The sequence below is a fragment of the Typha angustifolia genome, chromosome 12 (assembly GCF_048772165.1).
Source record: "Typha angustifolia cultivar Huaian chromosome 12, ASM4877216v1, whole genome shotgun sequence".
NCBI lineage: Eukaryota > Viridiplantae > Streptophyta > Magnoliopsida > Poales > Typhaceae > Typha > Typha angustifolia.
Window position 1 is genome coordinate 6,389,955 of NC_133250.1, and position 18,487 is coordinate 6,408,441.

General features: G+C 43.0%; 1 protein-coding gene across 1 annotated transcript; it reads right to left on the minus strand.

Moving 5' to 3' along the window:
• Positions 1-15,645: 15,645 nt before the first annotated feature.
• Positions 15,646-18,200, minus strand: LOC140771590 (uncharacterized TPR repeat-containing protein At2g32450-like). Its single transcript, XM_073113143.1, has one exon. It carries the CDS (start codon positions 18,072-18,074, stop codon positions 15,858-15,860), a length of 2,217 nt encoding a protein of 738 aa, XP_072969244.1. The 5' UTR covers positions 18,075-18,200; the 3' UTR covers positions 15,646-15,857.
• Between the last annotated feature and the right edge of the window lie 287 nt (positions 18,201-18,487).

An 18,487-nucleotide genomic window follows, 5' to 3' on the forward strand; every position in this document is an offset into this window, starting at 1 on the left:
AATTCTTATGATTTACCTGAGCTTAAGGAAGGCTCAGTTTCTACTAGAGGCATCTAAAAAAGATAGGCCAACTCCCTTGGCCATGGTAGCCCCACCATAGGTTGCAAGGTAGGGTTAGATTGCGTTTTCACCTATTTAGCCACACCACTTTGCAATTTAACCAAAATGTCATCCACATGTTGCGAAAGTCAAACGTCACTGGTCTTAGGCTTTGTAACCACTGAGTACCTAGGACAAGATCAGCACCTCACAAAGCAAGATGATACAAATCAACAATCAATTCGTGTCCTTGGACCCGAATTTCCACTCGGAGACATAAACTGTTAGCTTTCAACTTTGTTCCATCACCAATTGCTACATTAAATGCATTAGTTGGTTCAGCTTCCAACCCAATCCTCCTCAGCAAGCACTCATCTAAGAAGTTATGCATGCTCCCTGAATCAATAAGGATGTGCACACAATGCTTTTTGACCAATTCGTTTACCCGAAGCGTCTTTGGTGCAACGGTTCCTGAGTAGGCATGCATTAAAATTTCAGCTTGCATATCCTTCTCTTCAGATACCTCTAGGGCCTCCTTAAGAAGCTCTTCATCAACCTCTTCCTTTGCCAATTCCTCCTCTGAATCATCTTGCCATCAATCAACATGACGCTCTTCGTCACTTTCGCACACTAATGACTGGGTGTGAAGCGTTCATCGCATCAGAAGTATAGGCCATTTTCCCTTCGCTCCTCCATCAAGGTAGTTGTGAGAGTTCAAACATGGGTTCTATGGTTCCCCTTCACATTAGCGAAGGGTTGGAGTAGAGCGCTAAGCCCTGAATTTCTAGCAACTATCCTCGAAGTCACTATTGTAGTGCCAATTGCCTTAGTTGGCCGGTAGGGCTACTATGATTTTTGGATGGACCATGAGTTTTTTACTTTGGTTTCTCAAGCCCTAGTGCTTCCTCTCTATGATGATGGCGTCTTCATATGCTTCCTCTAAGGTTCTTGTAATGCCCTCGCTCGACATAGGCACATGCACGCCCACACGACCATACGGCACGCATGGCTCATGCGACAGGATGGGCGAGGCCCGTCACGCACAGATACTCTCCTGTGCACATATAATCATAACATCATCAAATAATACCTACTAATATATCCATGCTCACGTAATCCAACACTAAATAAATCACACTATCAGCCAAACAAACCTATTAATATATGAATATCCAAGTCCATAATAATATATACTAGACTACTACATAATCTGGCAGGACCCACACATATCACGACAAACCATCAAGATACAACTAAATAAGTGATATACGAGTACACTATAATCTGACATGTATTATACAAATTATAGCCTGATACAATAAAGTACAAATATAACAATCAATGATACAACTCAATTTCTATACAAACTATCATCTATACCATCTCGCACCTATAGCTCACCTCATCAATCTAAAATATCTTCTCAGGATATCTCAAGTCGCTATCACATACCACATATCTGAGAGGGTTAGAAAAAAATAAAGATAGTCATGAGCAAAAAGCTTAGTAAATAGATCTTACCCCGAATCAGTGTTGCCAAACAGAGAGTAAATCATGTACTAAATAATATAAATTAGAAAGAGCATCATGTCATGAATAAGTATATGAATGTGTCCTCAATAATACATAAATGAAATGTAGATAACATGTCATAATTGATAAAAGTATATATTCCTCGATAATGAATAAACAAATCACAATGTCATACTATCATCATAACTTTCTCTCAAATATGACACATGATGAATGCCGACCATGACCATAATATTATATTAAATACAATCATATTATATGACGTATATTGATTACTCAATAATCAAGTAATCAGGTGATAATGAAATCATATGTATTTCTCAACATCTCACTCATTAATGTCATCTCTGTATGCCATCATCATACTAAACCACTATGCACAGTCAATACCCAGTACCTAGTCTAAACATCATGCCCGAAGGCTTAGAGTATACTATGTCACCTACAAGGAGTATCTCAAATATAATCATACCCTACCACCCGCTAGAGTATCAATATCCATCTAGACCAAGCACCCTTCTAGTTGATAGAAACTCGTGAGGATAACTCGCCACATATGCCCTAGCGAACGGCATGTGTTTGAATGTCTGCTGCTCACATAGATTAACGACCTCGGACGTAAGGCCACAGGATCACGACTATGTCGAGCGATCAATCATCCACCAAGCGCGTCCTAACCTTCGCGCCTACTCGGGTATTCTCACGCTTTCTATGAACTATCTTATTAATCATATTTCATGTTTTTCTTCTTAATAATAGATCATATGCATATATCTAGTACGATAATAAGCCAATGCATAATACGAATTTAGGTGGAACAGAAATCAAGAGAAAAAAGAAGCAATATTGTCTCCAACTATGTAGTCAACACATACATACCTATACTAATCTATTATATGTATACTCATGCTACAGATCAAGTGGACATAAAATTATAACAATATAATCATCTCTCATCATCTCTATTTATCATCATTATACTCATATCCAAGATCAGCCTAATTATATGCATGATAAAAATATGCTTGACTGTAATCATCTCTAAATAAAGTCATATAATCATATTAGAGGCCAAAACATGTATGTACATAATATATAATATAACCTAATTTGAGAAAGGCGCCTAGGGGATAAGACTACTCACACTAATTATAAGACTCGACACACGTATTTCTCACGTCCACTAATCAACTGTCACACATCACTAGCAAGGTCCACGAGGTCTCAAATAAGGGGTTCGGGATTTGAAAATATTTAAGTAGCATAAAGTTAGTTGTTTATCTAATTAGAATTAATTCAAGTAAAATATAAAGATTTTATTAGGTTTAGAATCACTTCTTTTTATTTTTGATTACATAACTAGATCTATATTATAGATACGATTCAAATACTATAATTATACTTTATTAGAAAATGCTAATTATAGTATAAGGAGAAGAGGTATGTTTCCTTTAATATAAGAATATTTTTAAATATATAATTACAAAATAAAATAAAAGGCTAAATAACTATTAGTATGATATGATTCAGACTTCACCGATATCGTCTCGAGCATGGATTCACTTTAGGAGTGTCTTTGTTTCTTGCTTAGGTGTTTAATTTCCATGAAATAAAGTTTTCTGTAAGTCGCATTCGAACGCGAGTGGAGTGACTTCGAACGCGGTTGTGAACGTGGTTGTGAACGTGGGTGAAGAGTGTGCATTGTGCATTCGAACGCACTATGAACGCCTACATCGCGTTCGCAAAACCAGAGAAGTGGGAAACAGGCGCGTTCGATCGTGCATTTGAACGCCTGCATCGCGTTGGCAAATCTAGAGAAGAGCGAACTCGGTGCATTCGAACGTAGTCAGGTGCGTTCAAACATGATCGACGAAATTGTATTGTTTAGGGTTAATTTTGAGTTGTTTGGTTAACCTCTAAAAGGGATGTGGATGGCAACCAGAGATTATTATTGATTATTGAATAATTGAGTTTTGCCTTGCCTCCTTCGTCTTCTTCGCTCTCGTTCTCTCAATCCCCGGTGACACCGCTTCTAACCTCCTTCGATCGGCCAATCACCCTAGACCCTTAAGGGCGGCCACCTCCTCCCCCTTCTTCCAATCTATCCAACACTTGCCTTAACCCTTCCATCACCACTTTTCACCAGTGCCACCCCATTAATGCCGGTCCTCCACTAACCACCATCACCTAGGATCTCGTGCCTCCATCCACGGATCCTAAATAGACCACCCTGACGTTCATCCCCTAATCGGACGATATCTCGAGATCCCCACATCCGATTCACCTGAAACTTGATGTTTTGAAAACTTCTTTTCTGGGGTTACAACACCTCCAAATTTCATGTCGATCCAATGGCAGAATCTTTTGGGATCTTATTTCAAATTTCCTTACCAAATCTAGTCTAGATTAGAGAATTGGAAGAGATTGAAACTTAGCCAAAGATGAGATCCTATCAGGCTTGGTATCAAAGCCACCATTCCTTAGACACGCACTTCCTATGACGACAACCAGATCCATGGCTGCACGGTGAGATGAAGAATAAGAGATTCTCCTAATAGATGAGAGGGAAACGGTTGTAGGGATTTCCACCCACAGAACCGCCCGATCTAATCAGAATACGGAAGAACCTAGTGTTCAAGGCGTGTTGGGGTCTCTTTCCGAACAAATGGCCATCAACAACTAGATGATGATGGAGATGATGCAGGAATTATGGGCGACAAGAGAGGCGATGGCGAATGGGAACGCACCATGGGCGGGTCAATACGATCCGGAACCACGGCGAGTTAATCAAAACCGAAGGAGGGATCATCAACCCTTCATGGTGCATCCTTCCCCGATTAGACAAGGACTTGGACATGATCCAGAATGAGACAATGACATCCATGGACAGGTCGTGCGTCTCGAATTCCCCAAGTTCAAAGGTGGCGATCCAATCAATTTGTTGTATAGGGCAAAGCAATTCTTCGCATAACAAGGTACGTCGGAAGAATACAAGGTGATGCTTCCGAGCTTCCACCTTGAGGATGCGGCGCTTTATTTGTTTCGAGCAGCCAATGCCATTAAGGTTATCGAAACTTAGGCTGACTTTTGCACCGATATCACACGGCGATTTGGAGCGTTAGGGTATGAAGACTTTGATGCTCTCCTCTCAAAGATGGTGCAAAAGACCACGGTTGGGACATACCAAGAAGAATTTGAGAGGATTAGTAGCCGATGTCATCCCCCATGGACGGATCAGCAACTCCGCAGCACCTTCATCTCCGGGCTGCGGGGTGACATACAAGCCAATGTGAGGGCTTTAAGGCCCAGAATCTTAAAGGAGGCCTTCAAAGATGTAGTGCTTATTGAAGACAAACATATGGCCATGAAACTAAACCTGAAACATAGTTGGACGAGCCAAGAGAGCCACAATCAAGCTCAACCAACCAAAGCGGTGGGAAATATAATTGGAGTACCGAGAACCGCTGCTGCAATGGTGCCTCCTTGAGCACCCTTGAAGCCATCTCAAGGTGTGAAGTACGCACCTAGAGGTCCGGGACGAGCACTCACACCAGCTCAAGTGGAGGAACTGAAAAAAAAAATCCCTAGATACACGTATGTATCTAACCTCTAGGCAATGATATTTCTCGTTTGCTTAAGTAAAAGTCGAAAGAAATATTAAAAACGAAAGTAGAGATGAACGCCAAGATTTTAACGTGGAAAAACCCAAAACGGGAAAAAAACCACGGATCCAAACTCGGATCAAAACCAATCACTATAATAGTAGCAGTTACAAGACTGACTCACAAAACACCCCGTCAATCCAAACGACTTTGTTTCTCTCAGTCTTGATCGCTAGAACCCACGATTCACTGCTTCTTGTGATTGAAGTCCAATCTCAGTAGCCCTCGAGATTGATCTTTCGTCTAGATCACCTTTAAGACGAAAGATTAAATTCTTGTAGATGAGTGGAACATTGTTAGTTGAAGAACTGATGTAGCTTCAAGAAGTCACCCTCAATAATGTTTCTTCCACTACCCTAGAGTTAGGGTTTCATAATCCTTATATATGATATTCAAGATAGAGCCAAATCCGAGTCTTATCCGTACTCATGATCTTCAAGATAAAGCCAAATCCGAATCTTATCCGTACTCATGATCTTCAAGATAAAGCCAAATCCGAATCTTATCCGTACTCATGATCTTCAAGATAAAGACAAATCTGAATCTTATCCGTACTCATGAAATCCAATAATTTTAAACTTTGTTGGTGCGTTCGAACGGGCTCGAGTGCGTTCGAACGCGACAGCTTGAATTCTTCAGGTTGCGTTCGAATGCGTTTGTGAACACGGCTCTCTGTCTGTGTGAACGCAGTGCCCGCGTTCGAACGCATTTGTGAACACGACTCTCTGTCTGTGTGAACGCAGATTTCGCGTTCGAACTCGTTTGTGAACGCATCGCGTTCGAACTCGTTTGTGAACGCAGCTCTCTGTCTGTGTGAACGCAGTGCCCGCGTTCGAACGCGTTTGTGAACGCGGTGTGAACTCAACAGCTTTTCTCCAATAACCTTGCAATTCTTCAGACCAGAGATATTCTAGACTTGTGTAAAGCTCATATACATGTAAAAAATACACTTAGAATATTTTGTACACAATTGCCAACAAATAACAGGAACGAAGAGCCAAAGGCCTATGCTTTTATTGTGATGAGAAGTTTATACCCAGGCATTGTTGCGCTAAATCGATGGGATCGATGATGCTAATCAATGGATTGGAGGAGGCTGAGGATGAGTTTGTAGCTAAAAATGCAGGTGTGGCTAGACATCAAGGAGAAGAAGCTGAGGAGCAACCCGTGGAGGACATGATAGCCGAAATCTCCCTCCACGCCTATTTGGGGACAGCTGCACCAAAGACCTTGCTGGTGAACGGTGTAGTCAAGAAAATCACAGTAAGAATCTTGATTGACCCCGGGTTCACCCATAACTTTATTGACAAGAGGCTCCTTAGAAAGATTGGGCTCAAGTCGGAACCCACGGAAGGGATCGACTTGACGATTGGAGATGGCACTACCTTGCGAGCGGATTTTATTTGTAGAGGTGTGGAATTAAAGGTACAAGGCTAAACTTTCACATTGAATCTTTATTCATTGGCCTTGCGAGGAGCCGATATCGTTTTGGGGACTCAATGGCTTCAAAGCTTGGGGCTCGTAACATTTGATTTCTTAAACCTCACTCTGACATTTCGGAGGAATGGTCGAAAGGTGCTGCTGGATGGAAATCATCCGCGGCAAGGGTCGACATTGCAACCACTTTGTGGGCTTTCCTTGTGTAGGGGACCGAGCTCTACTATTGCAAATGGCTATTGCTCAACCAGAACATCCACCACCAAGGGAAATAGCCACTGACATGCAAGAGCTACTGTAGGAGTTCAAGGATCTCTTCGAGGAACCCCAAGGACTACCGCCAATCCGTCGGCACAACTATCGCATGCAGATCATTCCAGGGGTTGAACCAACAAATGTCCGGCCCTATCGGTACCCGCATGTCTAGAAGGAAGAGATCAGTAAATTGGTGGTGAAAATGCTCGAGCAAGGGATTATTCAACCAAGTAGAAGTGCCTACTCATCGCCGGTGCTGCTGGTTTGGAAGAAAGACGGGAGTTGGCGATTTTGCATCGACTACCGAGCCTTGAATGCAATTACTGTCAAGGACCGGTATTCAATATCGATGATTGAGGAGTTGCTGGATGAACTCACAGGGTCGGCTTACTTCAGCAAACTTGACTTAAGAGTGGGGTACCATCAAATTCAAGTCGACCCGAAAGATATGCACAAAACGGCGTTCCGAACTCATGATAGCCACTATGAGTTCCGAGTCATACCATTTGGGCTCACCAATGCACCGGCCACCTTCCAAGGGCTGATGAATGACCTTTTCCGCCCCTTCTTGCACTCGTCTTCTTTGACGATATTCGTCTTCTTTGACGATATTCTAGTGTATAGTAGGAATTGGAGCGAGCACTTACGGTATGTGCGGGAGGTATTAAATATCTTGCGACAAAACCAGTTAAAAGTCAAGATGAGCAAGTGTCTTTGGGGAGAGCCACGAGTGGAGTACTTGGGTAATATAATCTTAGCAAAAAGAGTGGAAGCCGATCCAAGCAAGATCAAGAATATGGTGGACTGGCCAATTCCCACTAATCAACGAGAATTGAGGGGATTCTTTGGGTTGACGGGGTACTACAGGCGATTCCTTGCCAACTACGGCAAAATTGCTGCCCCGCTGACCTCCTTACTCAGAAAAGGTGGGTTCCAATGGACGGGTAAAGCAACGGAGGCCTTCGAAGCCTTGAAGACAGCTATGTCTACCGCTTTGGTTCTAGCACTACCAAATTTCAGCAAGGCCTTTGTGGTGGAATGCGATGCTTTGAGTGAGGGCATTGGAGCAGTTTTGATGCAAGAGGGTAGACCCGTGGCATATATGAGCAAGGCATTGTCAAACCAGTCACGACAGCTATCTACCTACGAGCACAAAATGCTAGCGATTCTACATGCCGTCACCAAATGGCGACCCTACTTGATTGGCCAATGGTTTACTATCCGCACGGACCAGCGTAGCTTACCCTACTTCATGGAGTAATGTGTGCACACCCGAGACCTCGGTGGGTCACAAAACTCTTTGGGCATGACTACGAATTAGTCTACAAAAAGGGGATCGAGAATCGAGCGGCCGATGCCCTTTCGTGCCAACCAGACACAAGTGAGCTTGCCTCTTTTTCAGCACCAACATTTCCTCAATTTTCAGATATGAGGGGAACCAATGCAGAACATCATACCATGGAGGAACTGGAGTCAAAGATCAAAGATCGCTTCCCAAATTTCAAACCTTGAGGACAAGGTTGCGGAAGCGTGGTGGATTGATACGATTCGGACTTCACCGATGTCGTCTCGAGCATGGATTCATTTTAGGAGTGTCTTTGTTTCTTGTTTAGGTGTTTAATTTCCATGAAACTAAGTTTTCTGTAAGTTGCGTCCGAACGCGGGTGGAGTGAATTCGAACGTGGTTGTGAACATGTGTGAAGAGTCTGCATTGTGCATTCGAACGCCCCGTTCGAACGTACTGTGAACATGAAACACCCACTTCCAAAATTCACGTGTTCCTCACGTGGAGAATTTTCACGTGATTCTCATGTGACATGTCAATGAAATAATCTCACAAATTATCTGAATAAGTCAAGAAATACCATAATAATCCAACAAATAATCCAAAATTACAATATCACAAGCCTCAACAAGCCTCTAGGAATACAAGTCCAAAACAAAATTTTAAAACATAAATACTCTCGCAAGGGTTAAGTCCAACTAAAAATAATAGAATAAACAAATACTAAAATAGAGGAATGAATCTACTACTCCTCGATATCCGCATCATCCATAATCAGCTCTGAAATATTTCCACCAAAATGGTGGTGAGCACAGGGCCCAGCAAGTAAAATCCAATAATAATCTAAGAATATTACATGATAAATAGAAATGCAAACCCATAACATATCAAGAAAAGTGTACATTATGACTTTTAATAATTTTCATCATTGTAGCTCATTTTACATAGAAAGCCACACAGAAGTCGAGTCACAATGATATATCTCACAAAGCACCATAAAATCGAGGTTGACTAGTCATCTAGCGGTATTATCACTCATACATACCTGGCGACGCTGCATATGACCGACTGTCTGTGGCTATCAAACTAAGAACCCCAGTCGTAGGCCCATTAACACCGCTCTAGTAATCATCGCATAGAGCGAAATCATCACATACGGCGGATAAGAGCACACAGCTCGATAGACGCCCTGACCCTACGTCCTCGAGTACCACTAGAACTACAATCCCTACCTTTCAATCATCTTTTCTAATATCATACTAGACTAGTCTCCAACTAGGGTAGTGTAATCACCTGAATGCTCCACCAGCTACCGACCTCAGGTGTAGACTACTAATATAATACTATATAATACACTCTACCCTTAACCTTGGGTTGAGTGGGTGAAAGGGGCACTGCCTAGCTGGGACTTGACTAACAATGATACGTGCACGTGGTGCCATGACCTTTATTATTTATTTAACAGAATCATCAAAATAATAGGTATTATAAACAAGCATAGAGTCTATCATACATGTGCATTAAGTGATAAATAATGCAAGTAAGAATTGACATGTAATTAAATGCAACTATGAAATGTCATGTAATTTTCACAAGTAAGAAAACAACATTTAATTAATACAGGTAAGAAATGACATAAGTATGCATTTTTCGTAGACTATTATAGAATTCTACTCGCCTGAGATATTTCTGGAATCCATCTTACTCTCCGAATCAGTCGGCTCTTCTTGATTTTCAAAGTCCTTCCTGCACAATAATGGATCTAATAATTTATAAATAAAATAAACATAAGATTAATGGATGTATAAACTAACTATCTTGTTGTATGAATTTAAGTTTGATTTTCTAGGTCCGAAATATTATTTGTCTTAATTTAAAAAAATAATGGTCATTTAGAGTCGTTTACAATGTAAGTGTCGAAGATAAATGAAAAGACTAATAAATTCAAATATCTAATTTAATTGTGTATAAATCCTAATTTTATTAATAACATGGTTGAGAAAATTTTAATTAATTATAATTTATATAGCTAATAGAATTTAAAAAAAAACAAACTAATAATAAATAAATTAGCCTTAGGGTTAATGGTTGGGCTACGCTCAAGGCCTAGCAAATTAGGTGAGAGAGAGTGGGCTGCAGACCTACCTGTAGCCCACTGGACTAGAGATAGTGGATTGGGCTTAAGAGCCCAGTCCAACAGAGTGAGGAGGTGGGCTACGGTCGCAGCCCACTAGGTTCTAAAGCGCTCTGGACTGGGTTCAAGGGCCCAGTCCAGCAAGGTGAGATGGTGGACTGGGCTCTAGAGCACAATCCAACAGAGTGAGGCCCGCAGCCCACCAAAAACTAAGGGGGTGGACTGGGCTCTAGAGCACAGTCCACCGAGGCCTTAGAGAAGGTCTGAGGACTTGGGCTGTAGCGCAGCCCACACCACAGCCCAGAGAGAGAGCGGTGGGGGTTTGCCCAACCCCCACCTTCTCCTTGTCTCCTTGCCAAATAAGAAGAAATAGAGGAGAAAGGGGTGTTGCTACCGATGATCCTTGTCACCGACAGCCCCCAGCTCTGGCAACTCCTCTCCAAGTCAACTAGGGTGCAAGAGTGATCAGAACCTCCGGCTAGTGCGGCTGGAGGGTGAGAATTGAGGAACTCCATGGCCGGCGGCCATGGAGCTTCCCAACTCAGTGCTAGGTGGGCTCGAAGCCCTCATCTCGAGTACCTACCTCTTCCATGTGAAGAGGTCGGCTAGTCGAGGTTGACGAGCGATACAAAGAAACCCGGCGGTGGGAGGCGACATGGCATCGCCTCCCTCGCGCCCCATGGGTACCCAATTTTGGTACCCACAGCAAGGGGTTGAAGTGGGGAAACTTCACGAACCGGTGGGTGGTCGACCCGAGGTCGTCGGCCGACGAATTTCTCCGATGAATGCAGACATAAATAAATTCCTAATTGCACATGATTAACTAGGCTATTTTCAAATTAAACTAAAGAGGGGATGGAGGCTAACCCGAGGATCGAGGTAAGGGGTTTTGGTTAGCTGCTGGCGCTCTAGTGACTCGTTGCCCACGACGAAAGCTTCGGCGGCTCGGGAGAGAAAAGAGGGGAAGGTAGAACGAGAGAGAGAGAGGAATTTTGAAGAGTGAAACCAACCTAGAAGGTGAGGGAGGAGGGGGTTTAAATAGGGTGAGGCGGAGAGGGCAGCGGAGTGGAGTTAGCTCCACTCCGGCGCACTTCTCTCCCACCTCTCGTAACCAACTATGAGAGGTGGGGAAGATGAAGAAAGGGTCAACGCACGCGCCAAGCGCATGCGCTGCGGTTAGAGTGCACGCGCATGGCGCGTGTGCTAAAATTTTTTTTTTATAAAAAAAACGGGTGTTACAAAACGCCTGCATCGTGTTCGCAATTCTAGAGAACTGGGAAACAAGCGCATTCGATCGCGCATTCGAACGCCTGCATCGTGTTGGCAAATCTAGAGAAGAGCGAATTCGGTGCGCTCGAATGCGGTCGGGTGTGTTCGAACGTGGTCGGCAAAATTGTATTATTTAGGGTTAATTTTGAGTTGTTTGATTAGCCTCTAAAAGGGATGTGGATGGCAACCAGAGATTATTATTGATTATTGAAGAATTGAGTTTTGCCTCGCCTCCTTCGTCTTCTTCGCTCTCGTTCTCACAATCCCCGGCGACACTGCTTCTAACCTCTTTCGACCTGCCAATCATCCTAGACTCTTAAGGATAACTCTCTCCTCCCCCTTCTTCCAATCTATCTAACACTTGCCCTAACCCTTCCATCACCACTTTTCACTGGTGCCACCCCACTAACGCCACTCCTCCACCACCTACCATCACCTAGGATCTCGTGCCTCCATCCACGGATCCTAAATATGCCACCCTAATGTTTGTCCACTAATCGGATGATATCTCGAGATCCCCACATCCGATTTGCTTAAAATTTGATTTGTTGGAAAGCTCTGTTCTGGGGCTACAACATATCCGAATTGTACATCAATCCGATGACGAAATATTTCGAGATCTTATTTTAAAGTTCCATGCGAGACCTAGTCCAGATCAGAGAATTGGAGAGACCGAACCTTAGCCAAATGGGAGATCGTATCAAAGTATAGGCAAGGTCTCATTATAATTAATTTTACAATTCATACTCTATCTTAATTAATTAGGGACTATGCAGTCTTTACTCGATAAAATAATAAATAAATAACTAAATAAGCCTAGTATTTTATTTTTTGCAGAATAATAATATATAATAAATTAATAGAATTACTTAAAATGTATATCATAAGAATATTAGAATACAAATCTAATAATTATAATTTACAAATCTATCTATTAATCTAATAGACATATAAGTAAATAAATAAATTAATATAAGTATTACCTATATTTATGTGTAATAGTTTATAACCTAATTAATCATTAATTAATTAATTAATTATAATTAATAATAATCATGTTGAAGAATATACATTATTATTAAAATAATTAATGTCTAAATAAGTTATCTACATTAATTAAGAAAGCATTACTTAACTAAATAAATAAATAAAATTAAAATTAATAAATAAATAAATAATGCCACCAATGCTCTGCCTCAGCACTGTGCAAAAAGAGGAGGAGGAGAAGCTGAAGGAGAAGAAAGCAGAAAGGAAGAAGAAAGAAGAAAGAAAAAGAAAGAAGAAGAAAGAAGAGGAGGAGGAGAAGCTGACGGAGAAGAAAGAAGAAAGAAGAAGAAAGAAGAAGAAGAAGAGAAGACGAAAAGAAGAAAGAGAAAAGGTGAGGGAGGGGGTTGCGGACTCGGGCCGACAAGGAGGGCACTGGCTGCTGGTGGCCATCTAGCGGCCAGCCTCTCGCCGACGGCTCGACTTCGGCGAGCCCGAGCATAGGGCAAGAAACAAAGAGAGAGAGAGAGAGCGAGAGAGAGAGAGAGAGAAAGAAGAAAGAGGAGGCTCACCTATGATAGCACGGTGATAATGGCGGCGGGTCAGTAGTGGGACAGAGAGAGAGAGAGAAAGACCGAAAGAGAGAGAGTAGGGAGAAGAAAAAGATAGAGAGAGGCGGTGGGAAGGAGGAGGAACGGCGGCGGTTGGGGCAGCGCCGGGGTCCATCACGCCAGCTAGCCCGACTAGGTTGGCCCGGTCGACACCTGGGGGTGCGTGGCGTCCTTAGCCCGCTTGCAACTTGCATGGCATGAGCTCGCGCCATGCAACACAAATTTTCTTTTTTTTTGTTTTTTTTTGTCTCTCCTTTTTTTAATTTCATTGAATTTATATATCATTATTATTATTTATTATTATTATTATTTTATAATGTCTATCCATGTCCTAAGCCTCCCATTCCTTGGAGTCCTCCAGCGTTCTTTGGAACTAAAAAATTGCTCGGCCTTGTATATCCACTCAAGATGATCGCCACTTTGAAATTTTGGAAAATTAAGATGTATTGATCGACCCCGTATACAGAAGTCATTGTTGCGTGAGGGTGTTGTTGCTATCGATATGCATTTATTCTTCGCTGCATGAAATCATGCTGATGTTCCACCTTGTCATACTCTACCCACTCCTCATCATTTTCATGTAAAGTTCGCACCTGAGCCCTAGGGTTCTCCTCGGTTTGCACCGGTCTAGGGTTAGCTGCGGCCTCTTGCGCCATGGGGGTGTGGAAGAAGCAGCTCATTGTTATGGATGACATGACCCACGATAGGGCTAGCTAGACCCGATGGTTAACTCTGATATGTTGAGGTCTCGCCACGTTCCAACATCAATCCACAAATCGCTTTACGAGTGGCATAATGGTCTTCCTTGTTCTCATCACTAGCCTTCACCAACCTTTCTAAGATCATATTAGTCAGTGCTAAGGCAGCTATCAATGCGGACGTGAGGCCTTCTGTAGTCATCCTCCATTATGTTTAGATCTTCTGTTTATCTTCTAGCAGCCATCACTCGAGACGTCGTCATCAATGGTACGCGCGAGGTTAGCCTTTACAATCCTGCTTAATGAAGTTGCAAATAAAACGCGAGATTAGTCCTAATTTCAATCTAAGGCAGGACTTTCGAGAAGAAATGCAGATGATCTAGTCATCTAATAGATCTGAGACATATTGTGCCTTTTGAAGTAAGGGATCTAACATAAGTGAAATCACGTCGATCAGAGGTATAAATCAGAAGTTATAAGGGAAATACTGACTGTTGGTCAGGTGGTGGTGTAATGGACGTGATTAATAGAAGAGGGAATAATGGTTAGGTATTGGGGGTGACAATGGCTACGATGGTGAGGTAAAGCATTAAGCTAGACGAAAGGGTAGAGGGTGAGCTGATCCTTGAGAGGCAAGGGGACACGATCAAATTGGAGGAGGAAGAGGATGACGTCCAATGATAAATGTTATTAGAGAAAGGAGATAGAGGTATAGGAGAGAAAATCTTTAATAATTCATCAATAATGTTCAACCAGGTTGCCATCCACACATATTTAGAGACTAACCTACCAAGCAAAATAATTAAAAAATAACTTTAAGATAATGCAGTTCGTCAATCGTGTTTAAACGTGGGTCAAACGCATTCAAACGTGTTAAATACGTTCTCTGTAGATGTAAACATATGCAGGCATTGAAATGGTGCATTCGAACGTTATTTTCTAGCATTCGAAAGTGACTATCAGAAATTTTTATTCTTCCCAAGCAAAAGTTATTTCTTTCAAGATGGGTTGGCCTCTGTCCAAACTTTATCCAGCAGAATCGTAACATTCACACTAAGCACATTAAAGTTGACTACTATTTTGTTTGTGAACGTGTCAGTCAGCATGTGCTGCTTATATCTACAGTTTATCAAATTGGAAATATCTTCACAAAAGGGTTCCCTTCTAGTCGTTTTGCTTATCTCATGTCCAAGCTCATGGTTCGGCCGAGTACCATTCGCTTGCAGGGCAGTATTGAACCAACCTGAGATTAGAACCTTCGAAGTATTTTGAATCGTCGAATTCAAACTAATTCTTTCCTGTGCATAGATTAGCTTCCTCTTTGGTCTCCCTTAATTGTAGAAATAGACCACAGCTAACATTCATCTTTGGTCTTCCTTAATTGTAGAAACTGATCATGCTTATAGGATCTCATTCATTATTGAATTCTATATATACATAATACAATCCTTTCATTAGCCTCACTGAGTTGGCATGAGAGCTTTGCCAAATCTACGTTACACTTCCCTATAGTAAGAAGATTAAGTAATTTTTGTTCAAACTAGTAACATTTTTCACAATCACGAGTTTTGTTAGCTTCTTATATAGAAAACCAAAAAATTTGCAATCCGGCAAAAGGCAAAGCATTTATCCTTTCCTCCATGGGAAATGAAAGATGAATTGTCATAGCCTACTAGTGAAGATGAGCATCCTTTTTAATCGTGTACAATTGTACATGGTAACTGTTCTTGATATATGGACAATAATCAAACATATTGATCTAACCTCATTGCAAAAACTAGTGCAAATGAGCATTTCTATAAGAATGAAAAGTAATAATTTTACATTTCTATCAGCAATGTCAATCTATCTGCAAAGACATCCACAGGTATAGAGAATGGCCACAAGCCAGAGGAACAAGATGGATAATTAATTACAAGAAACAAATGAATGACAAAGAAAAATGAGCTTTTAGTCCATTTGGCACTCTGTAAACTTGTACTCGTCTTTCTTAAATACAGATGGTACCTTGCATTCACTATAGCAACTCGAGCATAGAGAGAAATCGCATGTAGTCTCTTTAAACATCAAGCCGTTGATCCGATATCGGCAAACGCTGCACGTATGCCTGGCTTGGCATACCTTCTTCTCACCAGCCTCAAGCTTTAGGACAGTAGGCAAGATCCCAAAGCCAAAATCTCCATCATCAAACATACCAATGAACTCTGGAAATGAGATTTTTGGGCACTCCTCATCTTCTTGCGCATTAATTTCCAACAGATCACTGAATGCCTGGGAGTGGAAGTAAATGAACCTTAAGTATCTAAAATAGACAGAGGCATCTACTTTGGATATCTGGCCTTTAAACCCATCTTTCACTGGGTGCCACAGAAGGGCATCAAAAGCAGCACGCTTACGCTTCTCAGGCGAACCTGCACATATGGGTGCTATAATTGCCAAAAACATGCCAAGATCCACTCGACCGGAGCTGCTAACGTCTAAAACCGCCCAGATTTTCTGGTCAATGGCCTTCACAGCACCTTGAAAGGATTCAACTTTGACGGCATTGAGAAGCTTTCGGAGAATCACTTCCAGTTCGGCCTTCCTAATAGCTCTGTCGTTCACTCCATCCATTTCCTTCTTCAGGAGCATTACATCGCAGCGGCCCAACTTGGTGATCTTCTGAAGCTCTCTGATCCAAAGAGCACAAGCCAAATGCTTTGTGTCAGTAGTCTTCTCATCCACCAGCTTGAACATGGAAGCATCAACCACCACCCAATCGGCGGCGTCATCTTTGGACTTCCCCTGTAACTGCTTCAAGTGCAATATAGCATCATACAACTCCATCCGTCTCGTCATCTTAAAAGCTTCGTTCAAGGTCTTCTTCGCCTCCTCGATCTCTCCTGCACCAAGCAGCGCGACGGCCCAATTGAGCTGTGCCTGCCAATTGTCCGGCCGGATCGCCAGGACCCGCTCGTACATCTCCGCCGCGCTTTGATACTGACCAGTATCTTTAAACAAGCCCCCCAGATTATATAACGCCTCCAAATGATCGTTTTTCAGATCGATCGCCGTTTGGAAAGCTAGAACGGCCCTCGCGTCCTCGCCCCTCGCGTGAAGCACAGAGCCGAGATCGCAATGGGCGTCGGCATACTCCGGTTTAAGGAGCACTGCCTCCTCCAACGCCTTCTGGGCCTTGTCGTACTCCCCGATACCGAAGAGAGCGCTTCCCAGAAGCTTCAGAGCCCGGTAATGGGTAGGGCAGAGGACTGTAGCCTCGAGGTATTGCTCACTGGCATTGATCAGAAGCCCCTCTCCTTCCATTACAACACCTAAATTCACATGTATCTGAGGGAGCAGCGACGACCACCGCACGGGGTCGGCCTCAGCAAACTGCAAAGCAGCCAAGTAGCTGCTTTTCGCCTCCGATGGCCGCCTCAAAGACCACAGTGTGCTACCAATCCGGAAATGGGTACGCACATCCGATGGCGACAGCTCTGCCGCGCGCCGGAAGCTCTGGAGAGCTTCAGAGAACATCCGCCGGTCGTGAAGAGTCCTTCCGATCGCCATATGGCCTTCGAAGGCCTCCTCCCTCGTCGGTGCCCGGTCAATTTTAGTCCTAATCTGCTTCAGCTGCTTCAAGAAAGACTTGTACTCCCAGGAACCCTTCTTCACCTCCGAACCCCAGCCGCTTTCCGAAAACCCATCGAAAAAGATTGAATCTTTAGCGCATTTAGGAGACGCTGAAGCCCGAATCCGATCCCTAAGAAGGGTTTTCAAATCCTCGATTGCCCTTCTGCTAGACTCATACAGGATGTCGTGGTTGGGGGAGGACGGCCACAAGGGTGAAGCAACCGGATCAGGGTTAGGTTTTGGTAGGAAGAGGGCGGCGAAGTCGCGGTCGACGTCGCCAGCGCCGTCGTCGTAGGTGCGGAGAAGGCCAGCGAGGGAGAGACCGGAGGAGGCGTCGGAGATGAAGCCGTGGTATAAGCGGAAGACCTCATCGAGGATGGAGGAGATCTGGTCGTCCGTGAAGTGGACACCGGGGTTGACGGCGGCGACGAGGGCAGCCATCTCCGACCGGTCGAGACCGCCATCGCCGTTGGCGTCGAAGAGGTCGAAGATGCGGCGGACCTTGTCGCGCCTCGTCAGACCGCCGCCGCTGCCGCCGCCACCGGAGGTGATCATCTCTCTCTGGCACTTTCTCTCTCTAGAGTGGCATTTTTGTTAATAAGAGACGAGTAGGCATCTCCCACAAGTTCGGAAGGAGAAAACAAATGGCGAAAAGATTGAGGATCTGCATTTTCGTTTAGCATAACACGGCATTAAATAGTTGGATTAACATTGACAAGAAAGGTTCTCCATTTTCTAAACACCCCCTATTATAACACTATATTTCTGATAACTCCTTGTATAGGATAACTAATCTTTTCTAATGATATCCCAACAACCATAACTACAAGGGCAAAAGAGTAACTAAGAAAAGATCCGTCTACGACGTGAGGAGTAAAAACCAGGACTAAAGTTTTTTTTATTATCTTAAACCAGGACTAAAATTAAGGGTTTAATAAGAAAAAGAAAATTCTATAGTTCAGGGCTGT